Source organism: Ptychodera flava, chromosome 19 (assembly GCF_041260155.1).
Source record: "Ptychodera flava strain L36383 chromosome 19, AS_Pfla_20210202, whole genome shotgun sequence".
In the NCBI taxonomy this organism is placed as follows: Eukaryota; Metazoa; Hemichordata; class Enteropneusta; family Ptychoderidae; genus Ptychodera; species Ptychodera flava.
Window position 1 is genome coordinate 25,383,141 of NC_091946.1, and position 19,787 is coordinate 25,402,927.

The window sequence follows — 19,787 nt, forward strand, 5'->3', positions numbered from 1 at the left end:
ATCCATTATATATACCAGTGTTAGGATTTTTCGCGTAACAGAGATGTGTAAACCAGAAAAACCTTGATAGCAAAAGTCAATCTTGGAATATTTTTATAGGCAACTGGGCAGCTTTCAGACAGGTTATTGTCAACTAGAGAGAAATACCACTTATTTGAACTTTCGAAAAAATTCTAGGTCACGCCTTGTGAAAATATCTAGTTCGAATCAACAGGTCGTTACTAGTACCATTGCTGTCCTGTCTTGTTGCCATCTTGCCACTGAGTTAAACTTACACCGTATTGGCGATGGACTCTCACCTTGACCTTATGTACTATTATGGGGTGAAAACACTCTGATACACCTAAAGTGTGCTAAATTTCCGCTCTTAATCGTCCTTATTAGAATATAATACTGCCAGCAATTTTTTCCTTTTGCAAGCTTTGATCCAACAATGGCGCCGGTCAAAGGGTGTTGTTATGCTTGGAGGATGGGGGATATCAATTACCCGACATTGTAAAAGTCATGATCGGTAGCTAGTTAAATAGTTCTTGGAATCTACTCGATATTTTTAGCGGTGATGCTTAGGTTCAGGGAACAGGTTGGTGTCGAAAGTCTACATACCGATACACACTGACTCTCATTTGTGGAGCGAAGCATGGCTATACCTTGACAGGAGATTTAATGACCGGAGACAAAAGTTGTCCGGATTATTATCACACCCTGGACCGAATATTTTGTTTGTTGGTCAGTCATGGGCCTTGGAAAAATATTCAGTGCCTTGTTACAATAATGACAAAAGACAGAGAAAAGCTGTTCTTTTTTTTAACCTTTGGGCACCCGACTTTGATCTGGCCACTCTTTTTGTTCACCGTGTTGTGTCATTTTACCTAAATGCATGTGGTAATTGGGCGGGAGGCTAAAAGGGGAGACATTCCAAGTCGTTCTCTGGATCTAAGGTTTCACGTGATGGATCATCAATCTATGCAATATCATTCTGGTATTTCATTCGAAATCGTAAATCATGTTAATTGGTTTCGCGTCACGTGAAACTGATTAATTAATGTAGATTTCAGTCGAATCCCAGCTGAATATAATTCTCCCGATGGCCGCATTTTGTAGGCGAAAGTACAGACCGTGAAATAACATTTTCATTTATTTTGGTTTGTGAAACAAGGGTAACTTTTGAATGGTCTCTCTGAAGTATCTTGAAATACCAAGTAACACCCTGGCCGACAGAAATATACAATGTAACTCTAGTCCCGACTAATATTAAATTTACCTGTTTATCGATATAACATAAAACATTACTCATATACACACACACAAACACACACACACAGACAGACACACATGCTGTATCGACAAGTTAAACCGTACCCTGGAGTTTTTTTCTTTTCGTGGGTCTAGGAGTGTGAACACAGTGCATTTGAACATGATCTTTCGTTTGAAGGAGTCGGGGACGAGAAACTGTAATTTACAGACACCGCCACTCAAGTACTGTAAAATGGTTTTTAAAAACGGTTAAACGTCATGTGGAGATTCCAGATAGATCAGGGCACAGACTGCGGCATGCTAATACATGGAATACTACGACACGTGTTTTTGATTCTGCCCGATCGCCGTTATCGGATTCTGATAAAGCTCGATAAAGTTCGCGAATGGATGACGTGTGTGTCACATTCGCCGAAGTGTCTCGGCTCTGTAATGACTTCACACAAGTGAGCTGCCGAACTCCTCGATCACTTGCTCAGCTAGCTGATAAAATGTCCATCTTTAAATATTTAAAAGTACAGATCAGGCAAATTTGCATGCAATCTCCCCGCCGTCGCTAGATGGCGAAGAGTTATAAAACTAACAAAATCAGCTACTAAAGTAATTACTAGTACTCTGAAAAACAATCATGCCTAGGAGGCGATATTAGGGTAGGATGCGCGGGTACAGTTATTCGGACTCAAACTTTTCCAATACACTTTTGGTCTACCACTCTTGGGGGTCATTTTGAAGCTCGTGGGAGTAAATACATTTTCACCGGTCAACTTTAAATTTGTTAAATCGAGAATTCAATTTTTACCAACAGGGTTAACATAGAGATGACGGCCATTTTGAATTTCAGGTGTCAGGAAGAATTGGGAAGATTCGTTTCCACAATGTCAAACTTTTGCACGGTGACTCCCTATTGTCCGAGTCCTTCTTGATTTTGAGAGAGAATGGTTGAAAATTTCCATTGAGAAAGTTGGAATAACTACGTCTTTCAATTTCAGGGCGCGCACTACCCTAACAACAAAGTCACCCGTATGATGCTACATATATTCACAACAGGGGACAAATACGAGCCCCCGTGGCGTAGAATAACTAGTTCACAGAGAAGGCAAAATTAGATCGATGGAGCTGAGGCTATAGGTGCAACGTAATTTATTTACTACAATTCTTACATCCACGATGCAACAGCGCGTCGATATTTCTCGAATGTGCGAAACACTATCCGGGGTTCTATGCGCATGACAGAACGTACATTTCAATACGATACGTCTGAGACTGATGTTATCTTCACGGGCAGACTCTGCGCATGTCACTGCGGCATGGTGGCGCTGATCGGTTCTATAGAGACCTACTTCTCACAATTTTTACCTGTAACATTTGACCATTGTTCGATTTGCTCCACTCATCAATCACTTTTTTTACATTGAACTGACACTTAGGCAAGCTTATTCTTTAAAATATTCATTACCCCATCATCAATTTGATTATATATATATATATATATATATATATATATATATATATATATATATATATATATATATATATATATATATATATATATATATATATATATATATTTTTTGCTGAAACCTTCTAAGGAAATCTTAAATCATTCCCTTCCGAAAGTTCGGAGTCGTTGTGCAAAATTTGGTACTGGAGCCACAGTTTACCCCACCTTTATCGACACTTGAAAATCAAAATGGCCGCCATCATGTCACAAAAGTAAGCTGGCGAAAACTTTATTTACTCAATGACCAAGTTGGAAATGAGCCCCCGCAACGGGTAGACCAAAAACGTGTTGTACAAACTTGAGGTTTCCAATACCTGTCCCACAAGCGCATTCTACCTAAAAAGAAGCGATGGTCAGAAGCATGACTATTATTGACGTTCAAGGCTTTGTCCTATATCGTAACAAAAGACCGCTTGGTGGCTTTTCGACGAGCCTAATCTGAGAGATAATAAGTGAAAATTATACTCAAATATGACTTATTTTTCGGTTGCTTGAGGCACCATTTAAAAATCGAACGAAAAAAATGATAGATATCCGTTAAAAGTCCTAAAGACTTTAGTGCTGATATTATTTCTGTTGTACTCAAGGTAGATCACTGGATTGCCGGGATCAAGTATTTGACAATGACGTCCAAAGTCCGTTTTTTCACCGTCAAAGGCTCTATTAATGCGCAGACGCAAAAAATAGACCAATTCTAAAATGAATGCACGTGCTGACGTTTGCATCTGTCTCCTGTGATAGTTCAGAAAAGAGACGTTGCATTAATCCCGCTGCAAGAAAAAAAAAATTATCCAAACATATTAATGTTCGATTTCTGTCTCTAACAATCAAAGTCGGACACGCCACAGAGCGCTTTCTCATCTCTGTCCGTATTAGTTACAGTTCACAGACCGAAGATTGTATGATATGAATTTTTGCATTAGTGACGCGCTACATATTTCTCAGGGAATTATTCAGACTTGTCGCCGCGCCGGCCGTTTTATTGGCCGTGTCCCCACGCGAATTTAGGCCCCGATTTCCTGACATGTTATACGTGGGCAATAGGGGCCGTTGCTCATCCCACGCTTGCGTTCTCAAATTTACCAAGCTGTGTCTCCCCGACGAGCCAGGCTTCTGATTGTACAAACACGGAGCGACATCGACACTTATGATTATTCAGCGACTCTGGTCGGTACAGGTGGTCGATTCAGAGGTCTGTTTCCCCGAGGGGTCCCTCGCAGGTTAAGTAATTATACAATTGCGTTTAATTATTTCGAGCGACCGGAGCGATTGCTCGACACGGGGAAGAGTGCTTCCTCCCCCCTTTACGGACTGCGGTATGATGACAACTGCTGGAAAGCCAATACATTTCCCATCATGTCTTTTCGCCTGTGCAGCGTATCCAAACTAATGAGTTGTTTTTCTTTTTGCGTCCCGTCCGTCGTCAAATGGAACTTGAACTTGAAGTCTTCTGGACTGAGCGTAGCGGACAAAGCCGGTAAGTCATCATTTTGAGCCCACGGCAAGATTAGAATGCAGGTGATGCATTGTGTTGAGAGAGAGAGAGAGAGAGAGAGAGAGAGAGAGAGAGAGAGAGAGAGAGAGAGAGAGAGAGAGAGAGAGAGAGAGAGAGAGAGAGAGAGAGAGAGAGAGCCTTTTAGATTACATGTATTTGAGACAAGTGTAAGAACAATATTAATGAGGAATAAACTAGGGTAAATAGGAATAGTTGGTGTAATATTGAAAAACTCAAATAAAATGACGGGTATTTACGGGCACAACACACTGGCAGCCGAGAATCCGCGAGAGTCCTGTGTACGAATTCGAACGACGTGTTCCAGCTATACTGATCCCACTTCACGCAGAATAACTTGGAAAAGCGCAGATATGCGGCGAATACAGCCATTAATGAACTTGAAAGTACCTACGTCAATTCTCTGAAGGTAAAACCTCCGATGGATAATAATTACCGATTTCAAAGCCATAGTGCAACGACGGTGTTCGCCTCGAGAATACAAATTGACTTGTTAAATTTACTTTGAAAGCCGCCTATACGAGTGGACTTAGCGACCGATGATCGATTCCCTATAAAGTGTTCTTCGCTTAAAGGGAGTGATTTTGGATCGAAACTGGTGAAGCGAGAATGATAGGCACTCGGTGAGTTTACGATGGCAGCAAAACGTATAGAGATGCTCTCCCGGTGAAATTTATCCACAGGCAAGTGTTATACCAACTGACCTCAAAACTCATTAAGGTGACCTCACATGACACTGTCTACCACCTCTACTGTTTTTTGCTGTGATTAAACGACAAACAACCATGACGCGGTCGTCAAGGCGAGAAAACGAACGATTTCACCTTCCACGACGAGGGAAAAAAACGAGATGCTGTCGATTTCTTCTAATGATTAAAGTTGATCATGTCCGCCCGTGAGAACAAAAACGACTTTAAATAGAGACAAGAGAGAGGCCGGTGAAGTAGCAATAAGCTTTGACTCGCTGAAGCTATCGAGAAACGAGATATTACCTACCTGAATTTCTCAGAGCATTTTCTGTTATATCTCCAGACCCCATTTTCACAGTTACTGAGAATCTTGTACCTTCTACTTGATGCCCCTCTGTATGTATATGAAGGCTTGCTCTGACGTCTGACGTCCTTCTGTTTATATATCACGGCATGTTTCTCTGCCTTCCCCTGTGCCTGCCCATGTATCATTTCACACCGCAGATAATTAAACATTCCTCCCGCGAGGGGGATATGGCAGAAACTCCGATGAGTATATTTCTTTAACATTGCTTCAACTGTCTGTCTGTCTGCCTGTCTGTCTGTCTGTCTGTCTGTCTGTCTGTCTGTCTGTCTGTCTACCTGTCTCTATGTATGTATATGTATGTATGTATGTATGTATGTATGTATGTATGTATGTATGTATGTATGTATGTATGTATCTAGCTATCTAGCTATATATCTATCGATCTATGTCTACCCGTCTGTCTGTCCACCTATCCGTGTGCATGTATGCTAGACACTCTAAAACGGATAGACATCCATTTTTCTTTCCTGATCAGATTATAGCCTTTGTGTCCATTGTATCTATTTTATCTCCTAGCTTATTATCCAAATCATATTGGCATATTTGGACCAATTGCATCCGGGACTTTAATGGTCCCTGAACCCCTAAGGGAGCCGTCGTTATTTACGGCCTGGGGGTCGGAGGAATTTCATCGGAAACTCTGAAATTTCGAGTAAACCCCTGCCAACCCTGTTGAATTTGAGTAACCCCCCTCTCTGACACAGAAATTTTGACTGACTGACCCCCATTTAGAAAAGTTAAATCGCAAGACGTGTAATTGTAAAATTTACAAAAATACAACAATAGTAAAGACCTTTCATATCCTGGTGTACCCTGCTAGATTATCATCGGTTATCTCATGACGGTTGAAAAGGGTGAAACTAACAAAATGAAATTCAAAGTCAACAAAATGTAGATATAAAAGCTCACGCTATAACCAGTATCCAACCATACACTTTGGATGGGTATCGTGACAGGGTCTTCACTAAGATATCTGACTGGGCAGAAATTGAAAATACAGGGGAGAGAACCTGCCGGAGGCGGGGGGGAAAGAGTCATAGGAAGTTACTCCCTCTCTTGCATGGAAAAATTTGAGAAATGTGTGCAATGGTGCAGTATGGTGCAATATACGAGAGGTGTTTTTTAATTTGTGCCTTTAAAGTAAAACTGTTAGCACACCCCAAGGGGGGGGGAGCGCGAGAGGGGGTGCCCCCCCTCTTGCATCGAAAATTTTGAGAAATTGATTTTTGAAATGGTGCAATCTGAGAGGTGTTTCAATTCATTTTGCACCAACAATTGAGTAACCACCTTCTTTCTCTCCATATTTTGAGCACCCCCCCTTGTAGCTTTCAATTTTTTGAGTGACCTTCCCCTTACATTCCTCCGACCCCCAAAAGGCCGTAAATAATGACGGCTCCCTAAGACTCCATCATCAACGTTCAACATTCAGATCTCGTTCCCGCATGTTGGAAACTTACGCTTCATTTTCAGTAAAGTGACCACCAAAAGTTGACCTATATCGATTACCCCATCGTAAATGGGATCCCAAGCCTTGAATGTGGTCCGGCCCAGTCAAATCCGGATTACAAGCGATAGCATGTTAAGGTAGAAATGTACTAGAAGTTTGGGATGTCTTGAATATTACTTAAACAAATCAAAGTTTCCGGCTCCGGGTTGACGGACACACCGACCGTTGCCACCGTGACGTAACATTACAACCAGTGCGGAGTCATACTCTGAAATATCTGAGTCAACACTCGAAGATTATTTTTAAATCTTGTTTACGACCGATGACGTCAGTTCTGGTTAACTGTTTTTTTTCCTGCTTCAGAGAGCTATCCTGGAATCAACGATTTTTATGACTTTCAGCTGTAAAAGTGTTGTTCTCGTTCATGCTAGATTGACGAGGCCGCGACGGATCACCGGCGGTCACTTTTTTAAAACGATCTCGTCAATTCGATCAATGTGACCCTGGCTCCGTGAAGTACAGATGTGTCACACATGTATAGAACCACTGAGCGAGTAAAAAATGGATAAATAAACAAGAAAATAAACCAGCCATTTGTTTAACAGCCTATTCAACTGTTTGTCGTTAAGAAAACTGCATCTGTTGAACAAAGTATTCATATGGTACGAACCCATTTAAACGTCAGGCTTCATTGAATAATTAAAATATCTTAGATAACATTACATGTCGACTGTTAACAGCGTGAGGTTATATCAAGCCTGATTTTGACGAGCGTATATTCACAAATCTTCAAATGAGAGGGATTCATTCTCATATAAGTTAGGTGAAAATCAGAGCGTGAAATTCTGATTCAGACTTTAAAAAGCGTCATCCAACGCCAATTGAACTTCCGAAGAATCATTATGAATAATTTTCCGGCGGTGAACATTAACATTTAGATAGAACAGGCAGTATCAAGCAGTTTGCTGAATTTCATATCCTAGAAAATCCCACTTCTGTTATTTTTTAACTAGAAAATTAGCTTGATTTGTTGGAAACCAGGGTTAGGCAATTCTACTAGTAACGGTGTATAGGTATTGAAATTCAGCCACAATGATGGCCATATCTCAGTCAAAGCGAGCCCAAAGCAGCCAAAGCGCTGAAGTATTTCAAATTTAGCTTGATACATATCGGTTTATTTATTATTCATCTCATTTGACCTTCATCACTCGAGTCTGACAGACAGTGGCGATAAGAAAAACTTTTTAATGCATACTAAACGGAGCGTGGTGCTATTCTTTCACTTTTGTAAACTGGTCCGTTGCATCTCGCCTGCAAAAGAGATTACCGTCTCGAGTTCTCAGGAAATGGGAACGCATCTGGCGATTCCAGGGGTCTCCGACTCAAAATTGTCATCGAGCTCGACGGAGATTACGTCTTTGCTGTCATTTCTAAAGGAATTTAAAAGACGGGGTTGGAAATTGTGAGATTATCATTTTGATATGAAATTTGGACAGAAGATGGCAGATGAAACCTGTGAAGAGCCCACTCTGTGACGGTATAAGTCCGCGGCCGGCAACTAGTCCACCGGACTCACGGAAGAAAGTTTGAAATATCTGCAGACTTCCTGGCAGTGTTTTTTTTTCTGTATGTACATCACAGCGTTCGTTCCTCCCTCATGACAAAGTCTGATTAGTTCCGGCAGAGAGGAGTCGGAAATAGAACGCGCAGGCTGTGATATTATTTTCAACCATTTGTGCAGCAAGCATTGAATTCGAAAAGAGGGGGCGAGTTTGAACGGAAAATGACGTCAGCACCGCTATGATATATTGCAGTACGTTAGAATGCAGTATATTCCATCATAGATACCATTAGCCGGCAAATATACACAGCATCCGCTCAGCGCTACAGTTTCGCTCTCAGATAATTGGCTGGGCATACAATTAATCCTATATTGGTTAGTAGCGTGTCTACTCCACGCCGGCTCGAGTAATTCTCAGGTGTGTTCAGTCTAGAATAGCGTGTTTGACTCAGAGAAAAGAGATATCTGCGATGTGGTCGGGCAAACTCTCATCACAAACTCAGGTGACCCAATGGAGTCATCGCTATACCATACGTGGGTGTACTGTCTGTCTCTCTCTCTCTCTCTCGTTCAAAACTCGGCTGCCGGACTGAGTATACGATCCAGAATACCTACTTCGCGAAATTTCTACTGCGCGGTCTTCAAACTCAGCGATCTTACAATGGATCGGTCGATAGTTTGCGTAAAATTCCGTCAGAAAGTGAAAAATAAATAAATAAATAAATGAATGAATAAATGAACAAATTTAATAAATGAAAGAACGAATGAATGAATAAAACATTAATGAATAAATAAACGCACACAATACATACACATACATTGTACATATATACATATACTCTCTCTCTCTCTCTCTCTCTCTCTCTCTCTCTCTCTCTCTCTCTCTCTCTCTCTCTCTCTCTCTCTCTCTCTATATATATATATATATATATATATACATACACACAATATATAATATATACATACATACTCACAATATATATATACATACACAACACACACACACACACACACTCACACACACACACACACACACACACACACACACACACACACATATATATATATATATATATATATATATATATATATATATATATATATATATATATATATAACACATAGCCAAATTAGAAAACAATTTCAGGATAAAAAATATGTAATGTGTCACTAAAATAGTCTTAAATCACTTTGTATTTATGTACGCATGCATAAGAAGATAAACAAAGTCGCCCCATGACATTAAGAAGATAAAAATCTCCTCTCTTGAGTAACAGGGGAATACCGTGAGAGAGTTGATATCGATGTTAGTTCTTGCTTTGCTCGGCATATGCACGATTAGAGTTCTCAATTTGCCATTCCTACATTCCGTAGAGGGATATAGTAGTGTTAGCGATTCCAAATCGAGGCGAGAGCGTTGAACGTGACACAGAACGTGTCAGTTTTGGAAAATGGGAAGGTGTGGGAATCGTTCGTACGTCTTCTAGAGCCAAGAGACGGATCGCAACTTGGCGGGTGACCTCATTCATGCACCTGAACTAGATAAGTTTTCTCCCGGCTTAGAGAGGCCTGCCGCAGAATAAAGGTTTGCGGAGGGGGGACATGCTGAAAAATAATCGCTAGTTTTTCTCTTTATTGCACCAGTTTTGACTGAGTACTTCATCTGAATTTGGCGTATTGTCCGGTGATTTTTTTCGAAGTATTAAGTAATTCCCTCAATGGCGATTATGGAAATGATGTACGTGTGCAGGAGGCTCGGTAGACAAGATCCAGATTCAGATGATGAGATGATAATGACGACGACGACGACGATGATGATGATGATAATGATGATGATGACGATGATGGTTGTGGTTTGGTGGCAGCAATTTAGCCTCCATGAGACTACAACAAAAATAGAAAAAAGTTGATTATCTTGCGAAATGTACCCCATCCTCAGACGTTACGTTGCTACATCTCCCCGGGGTCACAAAACCCTGAAAGAACGTAATAATTTGCTAATAAAACAAGAATCTCGATCAAATCGATGGGTTCATAACCATTTCATTATCGCTGGAATCGTCCCATGGCCCCTATATCAATAAACTTAGTGAAAAGTGCTTTATCTTGAATAAACATGAAAAACGCTCAAAAATGAAGTGCTTTTATCTGAGCGAAATCACTGTCTGGTTGACTGAGAAGCTCAAGATATAAACGTTACCGTAATTGCTATGTAAGGTGTACGATGTCTGAACTGACTGTATTCCGCACACGACATCCCCCCCCCCTTGCGATAACATCGTATCGACGTCGCGTCGCTACGATGAAAATGGAATCGTTGCCTGACGTGGGTTCATCTTTGCTTTTGAATTGTGGACGAATAATAGAGGTTGAAACATTGGTAACTTGTGAGGAGAAATTAATCAAGGAAGATTAACATGGGTGAGCAGAATTCAGCGTTGGGCTTAAACAGATGTCTGACTTCTAAAGGAACTCAAATATTCGCCATGCATAGCTTGTTGCTATCTTCCTCAACTCACTGCACGTATTGATAATAGATGACATACGAGCCTTCCGTGGCTCTCAAATTTTAGAAGTCTTGATATACGCGTTCTCAAGATTCCGGTATTTCTGAGAGCTTCCCTGGGTCGCCGTAATTTTTAAATCATACCAGAAATATCAGCTGAATCAGGGCGGGGATTTCAATTAGTATTTTCGAGAAGATGAGTACGGTTTAGGTTATACGTTTGGCCGTAATAAACCTGAAGCATAGAAAGATTCGAGCTCTACGCGTTGTGTGTTATTTGAGAGATTGACCATTCTTAACCTAGAGATATCAACACGATTCGATACCTATGACAACACACGTCTCGTACAGAGTATCAGTGATCAACACAGCGTAGACTCGTGAAAGGTCAGGCTAAATCACGCTGAATTTATACAAAATAGGAGAGTATTTACAACGGACAGGAAAGATGTGAAAGCGTTTAAAATTCCTTTCTACTCCACTGACACCGCCATTCTCGCGGTGCTGTATCATCGTTGTCTAAGTTTAGTTATCGCCATAACTGCCGCCACTGCAGAAGCCGCCACCCCCACAACCACCACCACCGCCACCATCGCCGTTATCGTAGTCGTAGTCATCGTCATCGTCGTCGTCTCATCATCATCATCATCATCATCATCATCATCATCATCATCGTCATCGTCATCATTTAATTATCAGCATTATCATCGTCGTCGTCATCATCATCATCATCACCATCATCATCATCATCATCATCATCATCATCATCATCATCATCTTTTTACAAAAGTAATATCGATTGTCTTGTAGCGTTAGATCTTTATACGATTGGCTCATGATATTTTACCGGCTTGTGTTATTTTCAGCCAAAAGCCAGATTCAGAAACAACAAATTTTAATTTGCTAATGCATCATGTTACGGCTCAAAATATAGTTTGCTTGCCCGCCAATATTTCGCATCGCTTTCTTTTCCGCTTTCCTCGTAAAACTATCAAAATATAGTTTGCTTGCCCGCCAATATTTCGCATCGCTTTCCTTTCCGCTTTCCTCGTAAAACTATCATTGTAACATACTTTCTCTGTTAGCTCATGAAAGATTACTATAGATAATGTACGCATACCCACAGTAAACGGCCATTGACCCGGACTGCAGTTGCGAATCAAAATACGGATGGCATTTTGCCAATGTGGCAAGTGTCACAGCGCCCTCGGAAAAAAACGCCACATGTTGCCTGTGGACCGTACCATTTGAGCTCTGTGCATCGGTGACGTCACACGCTTTGGTTGCTTCGTTTACGCTCCGTCGGGATAAATCATGCACTGTTCACGAACTGGTGTTTCGAGCTAGCATCACTGAAGATATAGGGCTCGGGAAAAGATTGTCCGGTAAAAGATTACTGAACGATCCGCGGAGGTCGTTCCTCTCCGCAGTACGCGATAGTACATTAGTAGCGACAGCCAGTGTGGGCAAAGATTTTTTCAAAACATCGGCGATTGTCTGAATCATCAGTTGCAGCGTGATTTCACTTTGCATCGCTCGCTGGTGTCACAACACAATTCATCAATGTCCGCTGAGCGAGATACTCCTCCAATTTGTTAAGCTGCGTGCGTATCGCTTCTCACATCGGCTGTCACCTCGACAGTTCAGTGCTTGGGCTGGCTTGAAGACTGTTGACTTCGACTTCAAATGCAGACACAGTGTTGGTTGTCCAACCGTGTCCTACGCTCTCTTCTCCGGGGCAACGCGACGGTCGACCACGCCGTTCCCCATTTCAGTTCACTACCATAGTTCACTATTTGACTTCGTACTAGAGGACTTTCAAAGAAAACTCAACGAAAACTGGGGTATACGCAACAACTGCATAAGACAATTTCTCGTCTGCTCAGTTGCGTCTTCGAGATATCATCCCCATAAGAATGACGCAACAACCACAACCACAGCCGCAGCCAAGAAGACGTTCTCGGCTGCCTCAACTGTCCCAGTTTAAGAACTTCCGCCTCCGCAGTCGAGTTGTCGGTTTCTCACAACACAAAATTATCCATTCTGTTGCTCCAGAATTCTGGGAGGCGTTCTCCTTGTTCGACAAGAACGGCGATGGGACGATCAGCATCCTGGAGCTGGGGACCGTGATGAGGTCCCTGGGCCAGAACCCGACCGACGAAGAACTTCAAGATATGATCAAGTGTGTCGATGAGGATGGTGAGTATTCTTGTTACAACCCTCTGCATCATATAGTAAAACAGAGGCTAATCGAAAAGTGTATGATGAAAAATGAATAATTACAAAAGACTGACACTAATCGTTTTTTTTTTTTGTACAACTGATCTGCTGGTCGTAAGTTGTGTTGATTATTAAATATCGCTGGTTTTTAACATAGTAAGGTATAAAGAGGCATTCTGCGTGTTACTATAGAAACGTTTGTAATTGCATCTTTGAATGGACGTTTGATTATTGTAAGTACATAATATAAAGGTATTTATAGTGTGGATGTTTTTACAGTGTGGGTTTATAGCTTATATTTCTCGTTGCGTTTGGCATTTCAGATAAGACGCATGTTTAGGGCGTTGAAACGCTGCGCTCAGCAGCTCTTGGAGCTTTCAGCAATCGATATAGACTTGAAGGCAATCTTGACTTGATAGCTTTGCTTCTTCTCAGAAAGATTACGCCGACTGTTAAGCTTAAAAGCTGTGACGAATTGACTGTAGCTAGAGCAAACCTAGTGCAGATGACAGTGGGGGGAAGGGGGTAAGCGTTATGGTTCGGAGACTAGTTGTGACCTCCTGCGAGGTCGTAATAAATGGTAAGAAATTGTAGAAATAACACGGAATATTAACACGGTAAAGTTAAATCATCGCGTTAATGTGTCACTCGTGCTGAACCATCGGTTGTGGCCTGCCCGAGACATCAGCGCACTGAGACGCCGTGATGGAACTCGGGCTAGAGTTTCCTCGGCAAGTGTTGGTGATGCAGGGGGGAATGTACACGTCACGAACAAAACCTTCTGAAGCATTCAAATCATGGTCTGAATAACTGAAACCATACTGGTGACACACAGCGTCCTCGCTGATCCTTCGGTAAAACCCAACAACCTCGTGTTCTTGACGACCCATTGGTAAATGCCGCACCCTTGAAAAGAGAATCGTGCACATTAAATTGAGTTAGGGTCAGATCAGCCGAAGGACCACTGGTAAAATTACCTCCTTTCCCGTTTTGGACCTCCAGACGACGATTTTGGTCGTTTATTATTGTTTATCGCTGACGCAAGGCTAAGTAAGGGTTTTTTTGTAAGAGTCATTAAAGTAAAATGCATGTCTGTGAATTAGAACTAGATCATGGATGGTTTTAATATGCGAAAAACAACATCAAGCAAATTGATGCCAATTTGAAAAGTAGCTTCCGTTTAATATCTTCACTTCTTTATTATCGTGTGTTTTGACATGCTCTTATCTGAGCCACTTTACCGTGAGAAAGATTAATTTGAACACAAGTGCCAACACGTGGAAAATCCGTGCAGAGAAATTAAATTAACCCTTTGAGAGCTGTATTTTTCCTACCAAAATTTTAGTGCAACATTTTACCAATATTTATGAACATTTCTGTAATTTTTCTGATAATTTTGGACCAAAAGTACACAATATTTCATCAGCCACAGTTCTTTATCAAAATTTTGGCAAAAATCTGACAAAAATTGACTGAGTTATATTTTAAAAGGGTAACAAAAATTTACTTTGGCGCTCAAAGGGTTAAAGCTGTGCCCAGATCAGCTATGCACTGCACTCGCCATACGAGAGAGCACGCAAATACTGGTACGTGTGGCTGGTTGCAGCTGCCTATAGCAGATTATAAAGAATCGTGGGATAAAGTATAAAGAGGTTTATTTTTTAAATTTCGCGTGGTTCATATATCTGCGTTTGAGCATACCACAATAAAACGAAATTCTGTGACACAGTCCGAACAAGTAGCGCCAGAATTTGCTGGACCGAACTGCCAGCACTGGTTGAGAGACATGATGTTCAAGTACTCGTTGTAAAAAGACAGTTCTCGCGTATAATCCAAAATAGCTCTTTAATAAGCCATGAACGACTGACAGACGTAATATCGTGTCTTACAAAATATAACTGTTAATATTACTTGTATTCAACACGGAATTGTATATCACGCGGCCGTCAATCATGTAATTATTATATATATATATATATATATATATATATATATATATATATATATATATGTATAATTATATATTCATGTTTGTGTGCATGTATCACATGGATATTATATACTATGAATTCATATATTTATACATTTAAATAAATCTATGAAATGCATATATGTGTATATATGATATATGAAGTACACACATATATATACGGATAGTTTTCAATCGGATTCGAACCCACAACATACGGCATCAGTCGCCTAGCTATATAATATATATATATATATATATATATATATATATATATATATATATATATATATATATATATATATATATACATATATATATATATATATATATATATATATATATATATATATATATATATATATATATATATATGAAAAACAAATATTTACAATATGGAGAATCATTGACGGCAAGATATCAGTGTGTGAAGAATGTATTGTGTCTCTTTCTGCCTGTCCATTTGTCACATAAGCATTTGCCTTACACTCCTCAAATGTAGTTGCTATGATTGTATTCCAATGGTTATCTTAAAAGTTCCCCATTGCTTTTGGTTCTCCAACATATCAGGTTTGGCAAGCACTGCCATCGATCTAAACCTAGCCTTCAGATCGCCTTGTTTGAGTGGCAACATGTGTTTTTAGTCCGACCGAAGGACACACTCGCGCAGTGAACTTCAATTGCACGGGGCTTTCAGCGCGTTCACTTGGCGATGACGTTTTCACTAGCCTGACGTTTACGGCTGAAAGTCGTTTTACTTCGGCGATTATTGCGCGTTATCGCCCGTCGCCCAGTTATTGCATCGAGCCGAATGATATTAAAAAGGGTACTTGTAGAAACTGATGCGAGCTACTGTGCAACTGCCGGCGTTTTTGAACTTTAATCCACAAAGTCGTTAATTATGTCCCCAGATGTAATAATCGTTAACTACCTTCGCCATTTGCCCTCGTTTCTCGGTTATTCGACGCTGTCATCACCTCTACATGTTTACGTCGTCTCTGACGGCAGTCCCCGACTCACGAAAGTGTTTTCGCCCGATCGGAAAATGATTATGTCTGCCACATGTTCTAAGTACCCGACCATGAAAAAACAAAGAAATTAATCATCTAATTTGTCATCAGTCCAAAAATAGACGAGAAGATCACGACCCTATTATGAAAATTGTAAATAACAAAAGCGAACAAAGAGGCTTGGTATATGTCAGAGGACATTCACTGCCGTAGGTGTACAGCGCTGGGATTTTTTTTTACATTGATTCAGCCGATAACACGCTGCACGTTGACAATAAGCAAGTTGTTAAGTAGTGAAAATTATTAGACAAACCCTTGTCAAATGGTTTTATAGCTTCCTCTTCAGAGAATCACACCAGTACGTATTCTTCCTTCAGTATTATGAAGCATTTTCTACACATTCGTTTATTGTACCATATTACTGTCATAACGCCACGGGGTCGCTTTTCTGTTTACATGTAGAACTGTATCTTGTTACAGGCCGTGGCTTCGAGGAGAATAAATGAGCATAGTTCAAACACGCTTGACTCGCGCCAAATAAAAAAAAAACTATCAAAGATAAGCAAACGCAAACAGGCAGAAAAGAAAAGCCTTGAAATACATAGATACATACATACATAGATACATACATACATACAGATATACATACAGACAGACACACAGACACACAGAGTGAGACACACAGACAAATACATATTGTGACCCTGTTGTCTTATTATCTCTAATTTGTAAAACAGTGGCAATATGAATAAATTTTTATTGTGACGGTATGACCAAACGTTATCAAGACTGAGCACCCGGTAATGCTTTCAGCAAGGAAGAAGAATAGGGACGACCAAACAGTGCATTTATTGATGACAATTTTTTTTCTCGGCTGTTTCGACGCGAAATCATGGTCACTATTTCAAGTCAAGGGATATGTTGCAGATATTACTCCGCTTGCTGGCTGTCTGTCAAACTGTAAAACAACCAGATGTGTGAATTACAGCGATGTCGGATCATCTGTTACTGGCATTTCGACACGTGACAGAGCACAGCAGTGAGAGTGTTCAGTACGCGGCATCCCCCGCACGGAGAACGTCAAATATTTGAAGAACTTTAGACGTGGGGGTACGAGGCAATCAACAGTTCCCATGTATTGAGATGCTGTGGCAAATGTTGGTGTTGCTGGATCGGTTTAGGCACAAACGAGCCTTGAAAAGGAGTTTAAATTTTATCCAGTACCTTGTGTGTGAAAACTTGCGCCTTTTCGCCGCCTTCGCGAGAATAAAAATCGCCTCGCATTAGAATTTCTATAAGAGAAGTACTTTCTGCAAGATTTCTGACCAAACGTAGAATTGAAACTTTTTAAAATTTCTGCTCTTAATTTGCAACAGGAAACTTTCAACGAGTCTCTTTGCATTTTATAATCAAGGGGGGGGGGAAATCTTGAGTCACCGTGCAAATTTTGGCGTTAGGGAAACAATTTACCTAAGATTTACCGATGTTTGACTTTCAAAATGGCCGCACAGCTGCCAGTCACGGTGTTGATCCTAAGGGGAAAATTGTTTTCGATCAACCGTACTCTTTAAAATAAATTTCATAATCAAGAAAAAAATCGGAATCACTGTGCAAATTCTGGGATCAGGAAAACAGATTGCCTAAAATATACCGATGTTTGACATCCAGAATAGCCGCACAGCTGCCTGTATCAATTCTATATGGGGAAAATTAAATTTTAGAGTTTCACAAAAACGAGGCGGGAAAACCTCATTTGCTCTACAGGTTTCAACATGAGTTCGCACAATCTGCCGACCAGCAAAGTATTGTATATATTTTAAGATTCCGAGTATCTGTGCCCCAGGCACATTCTGCCCTTAATTGCTATGATGTGTGCATGATGGGTTTCATTGCACGGACCAGCCGAACGAGGATGCCGGTATCTCTGTGAATACGCAGCAAGTGATGTGTGACGAAGAAATTAACTGTAGCTCAATCTGTCATCCGTACAACTCACGACTGTACATTTTAATTAATTTCGATTTCAGCTCTGCTACGTAATAAGCTAGACTATATTCTGAGTCTTGTGGTTCCTGTCGCTGAAAAAACATCCGTTCGGTCATTGTACTTTCAATAGTAACGACTTAAAATATCTATTTCATGTTGAGTTCAGTTATTTTTTTAAAAAGAGAGCCAAGAAAAAAGGACATATTTCCCGAAAAGGGAGGCACCGTAGGGCGGTGGTTCGGGCACTGGGTGCACTATCAGAGGATGGTGAGTTCGAGACCCGGTAAGCCCAGAGTAAGCGTGGGGGACTTACCAGCGGAGGATGGTAAGGGAGCCTTCAATAATTACAGGGGTTGGGCCGGGGGAATTGGGGGTCACTTTTTAGAAAACAGTTCAAGGGGGAGGGTCACTTTTTATAAAGCTATCTTGGGGGAGGGTCACTTTTGACAGAAGCTGATTTTATGGCCAAAACTTTGATTGTCCATGTGATATTTCGTGAATAGGAAATCACCAACAAAATAAATACACATTATAGACCGCCATGCATCATTTTCATAGTAAATTGACATTTCAGTGAACTTCCAAAATCAAATTTCTTACACAACCATAGACTTGTAACCACTCTAGTGTAATCAAGAACAATAATGTGAATTATCAAGCATACATAAATGCACAGATTTATCTAATTTTGTACGGAAAAAAAATTATTTATAGTTTCATCATAGACTGCTGTGCATAGGGAATCGACATTTCAGTGAAATTCCAAAATCAAATTTCTTGCACAACCATGGACTTGTAACCACTCTAGTCTAATCAAGAACAATAATGTAAATAATCCAGCATGCATAAATGCACAGATTTATCTAATTTTGTACTGAAAAAAAATTATTCATAGTTTCATCATAGACCGCCATGCACAGTGAATCGACATTTTGGTGAAATTCCAAAATCAAATTTCTTGCACAATCATGGACTTGTAACCACTCTAGTCTAATCAAGAACAATAATGTAAATAATCCAGCATACATAAATGCACAGATTTATCTAATTTTATACTAAAAAAAATTATTCATAGTTTCATCATAGACCGCCATGCACAGTGAATCGACATTTTGGTTAAATTCCAAAAATCAAATTTCTTGCACAATCATGGACTTGTAACCACTCTAGTCTAATGGAGAACATTAATATCAATAATCAAGAGTACACAAATGCAAAGATTTCTCTATTTTTGTATTGGAAAAAACTATTCATAGTTTCATCATAGACACCATGGATAGAGAACAAACTTTTTAGATGAAATTCAGAAATCAATTTCTTGTACACAAATGCACATTTTACTTCCCAATTCAAGAAAAGTACATTTAAATACATTATCAAACATATATAATATACAGATATAGCATATTTTGGGGGGGGAAATTGTCAATAATTTGCCTGATAGACTCCATGTATTATGATTTGATATTTTTGGATGAATCACTAAATCAGCCTCATCTTGCCTTCTTATAGTTGCACAAAATATGGTGACCCTCCCTCAAATGTATGAAATACCATATCTCTTCAAAAATTCTTGCGTGATAAATTGCGACTGTCCCTCCAAACTACCAGCTCTCAGGCTCCCCTCTGTAATTTGTCCCTCACATAACATTTGAACCAATTGTTATGTAAATTAGCTGATACTGTTTCAGTTATTCCTTGGGAGAATACCGCAGTGGTTGGGGGAGGGTCAAGTTTTAGAATGTTGGACAAGGGGGAGGGTCA

General features: G+C 40.2%; 1 protein-coding gene across 3 annotated transcripts in view; it reads left to right on the forward strand.

Moving 5' to 3' along the window:
- LOC139119066 (calmodulin-like) overlaps window positions 1-19,787 on the forward strand; it is a 58,634-nt gene that overhangs the window by 11,653 nt on the left and 27,194 nt on the right. For 2 of the 3 annotated variants that reach the window (XM_070682683.1, XM_070682685.1), the window contains exons 2-3: window positions 4,202-4,232; window positions 12,894-13,037. In XM_070682683.1, the coding sequence (XP_070538784.1) occupies window positions 4,202-4,232; window positions 12,894-13,037 (175 nt within the window). Of the gene's footprint in view, window positions 1-3,795; window positions 3,948-4,201; window positions 4,233-12,893; window positions 13,038-19,787 lie in introns of those variants that run through there. The other variant, XM_070682684.1, reaches the window with a different exon arrangement.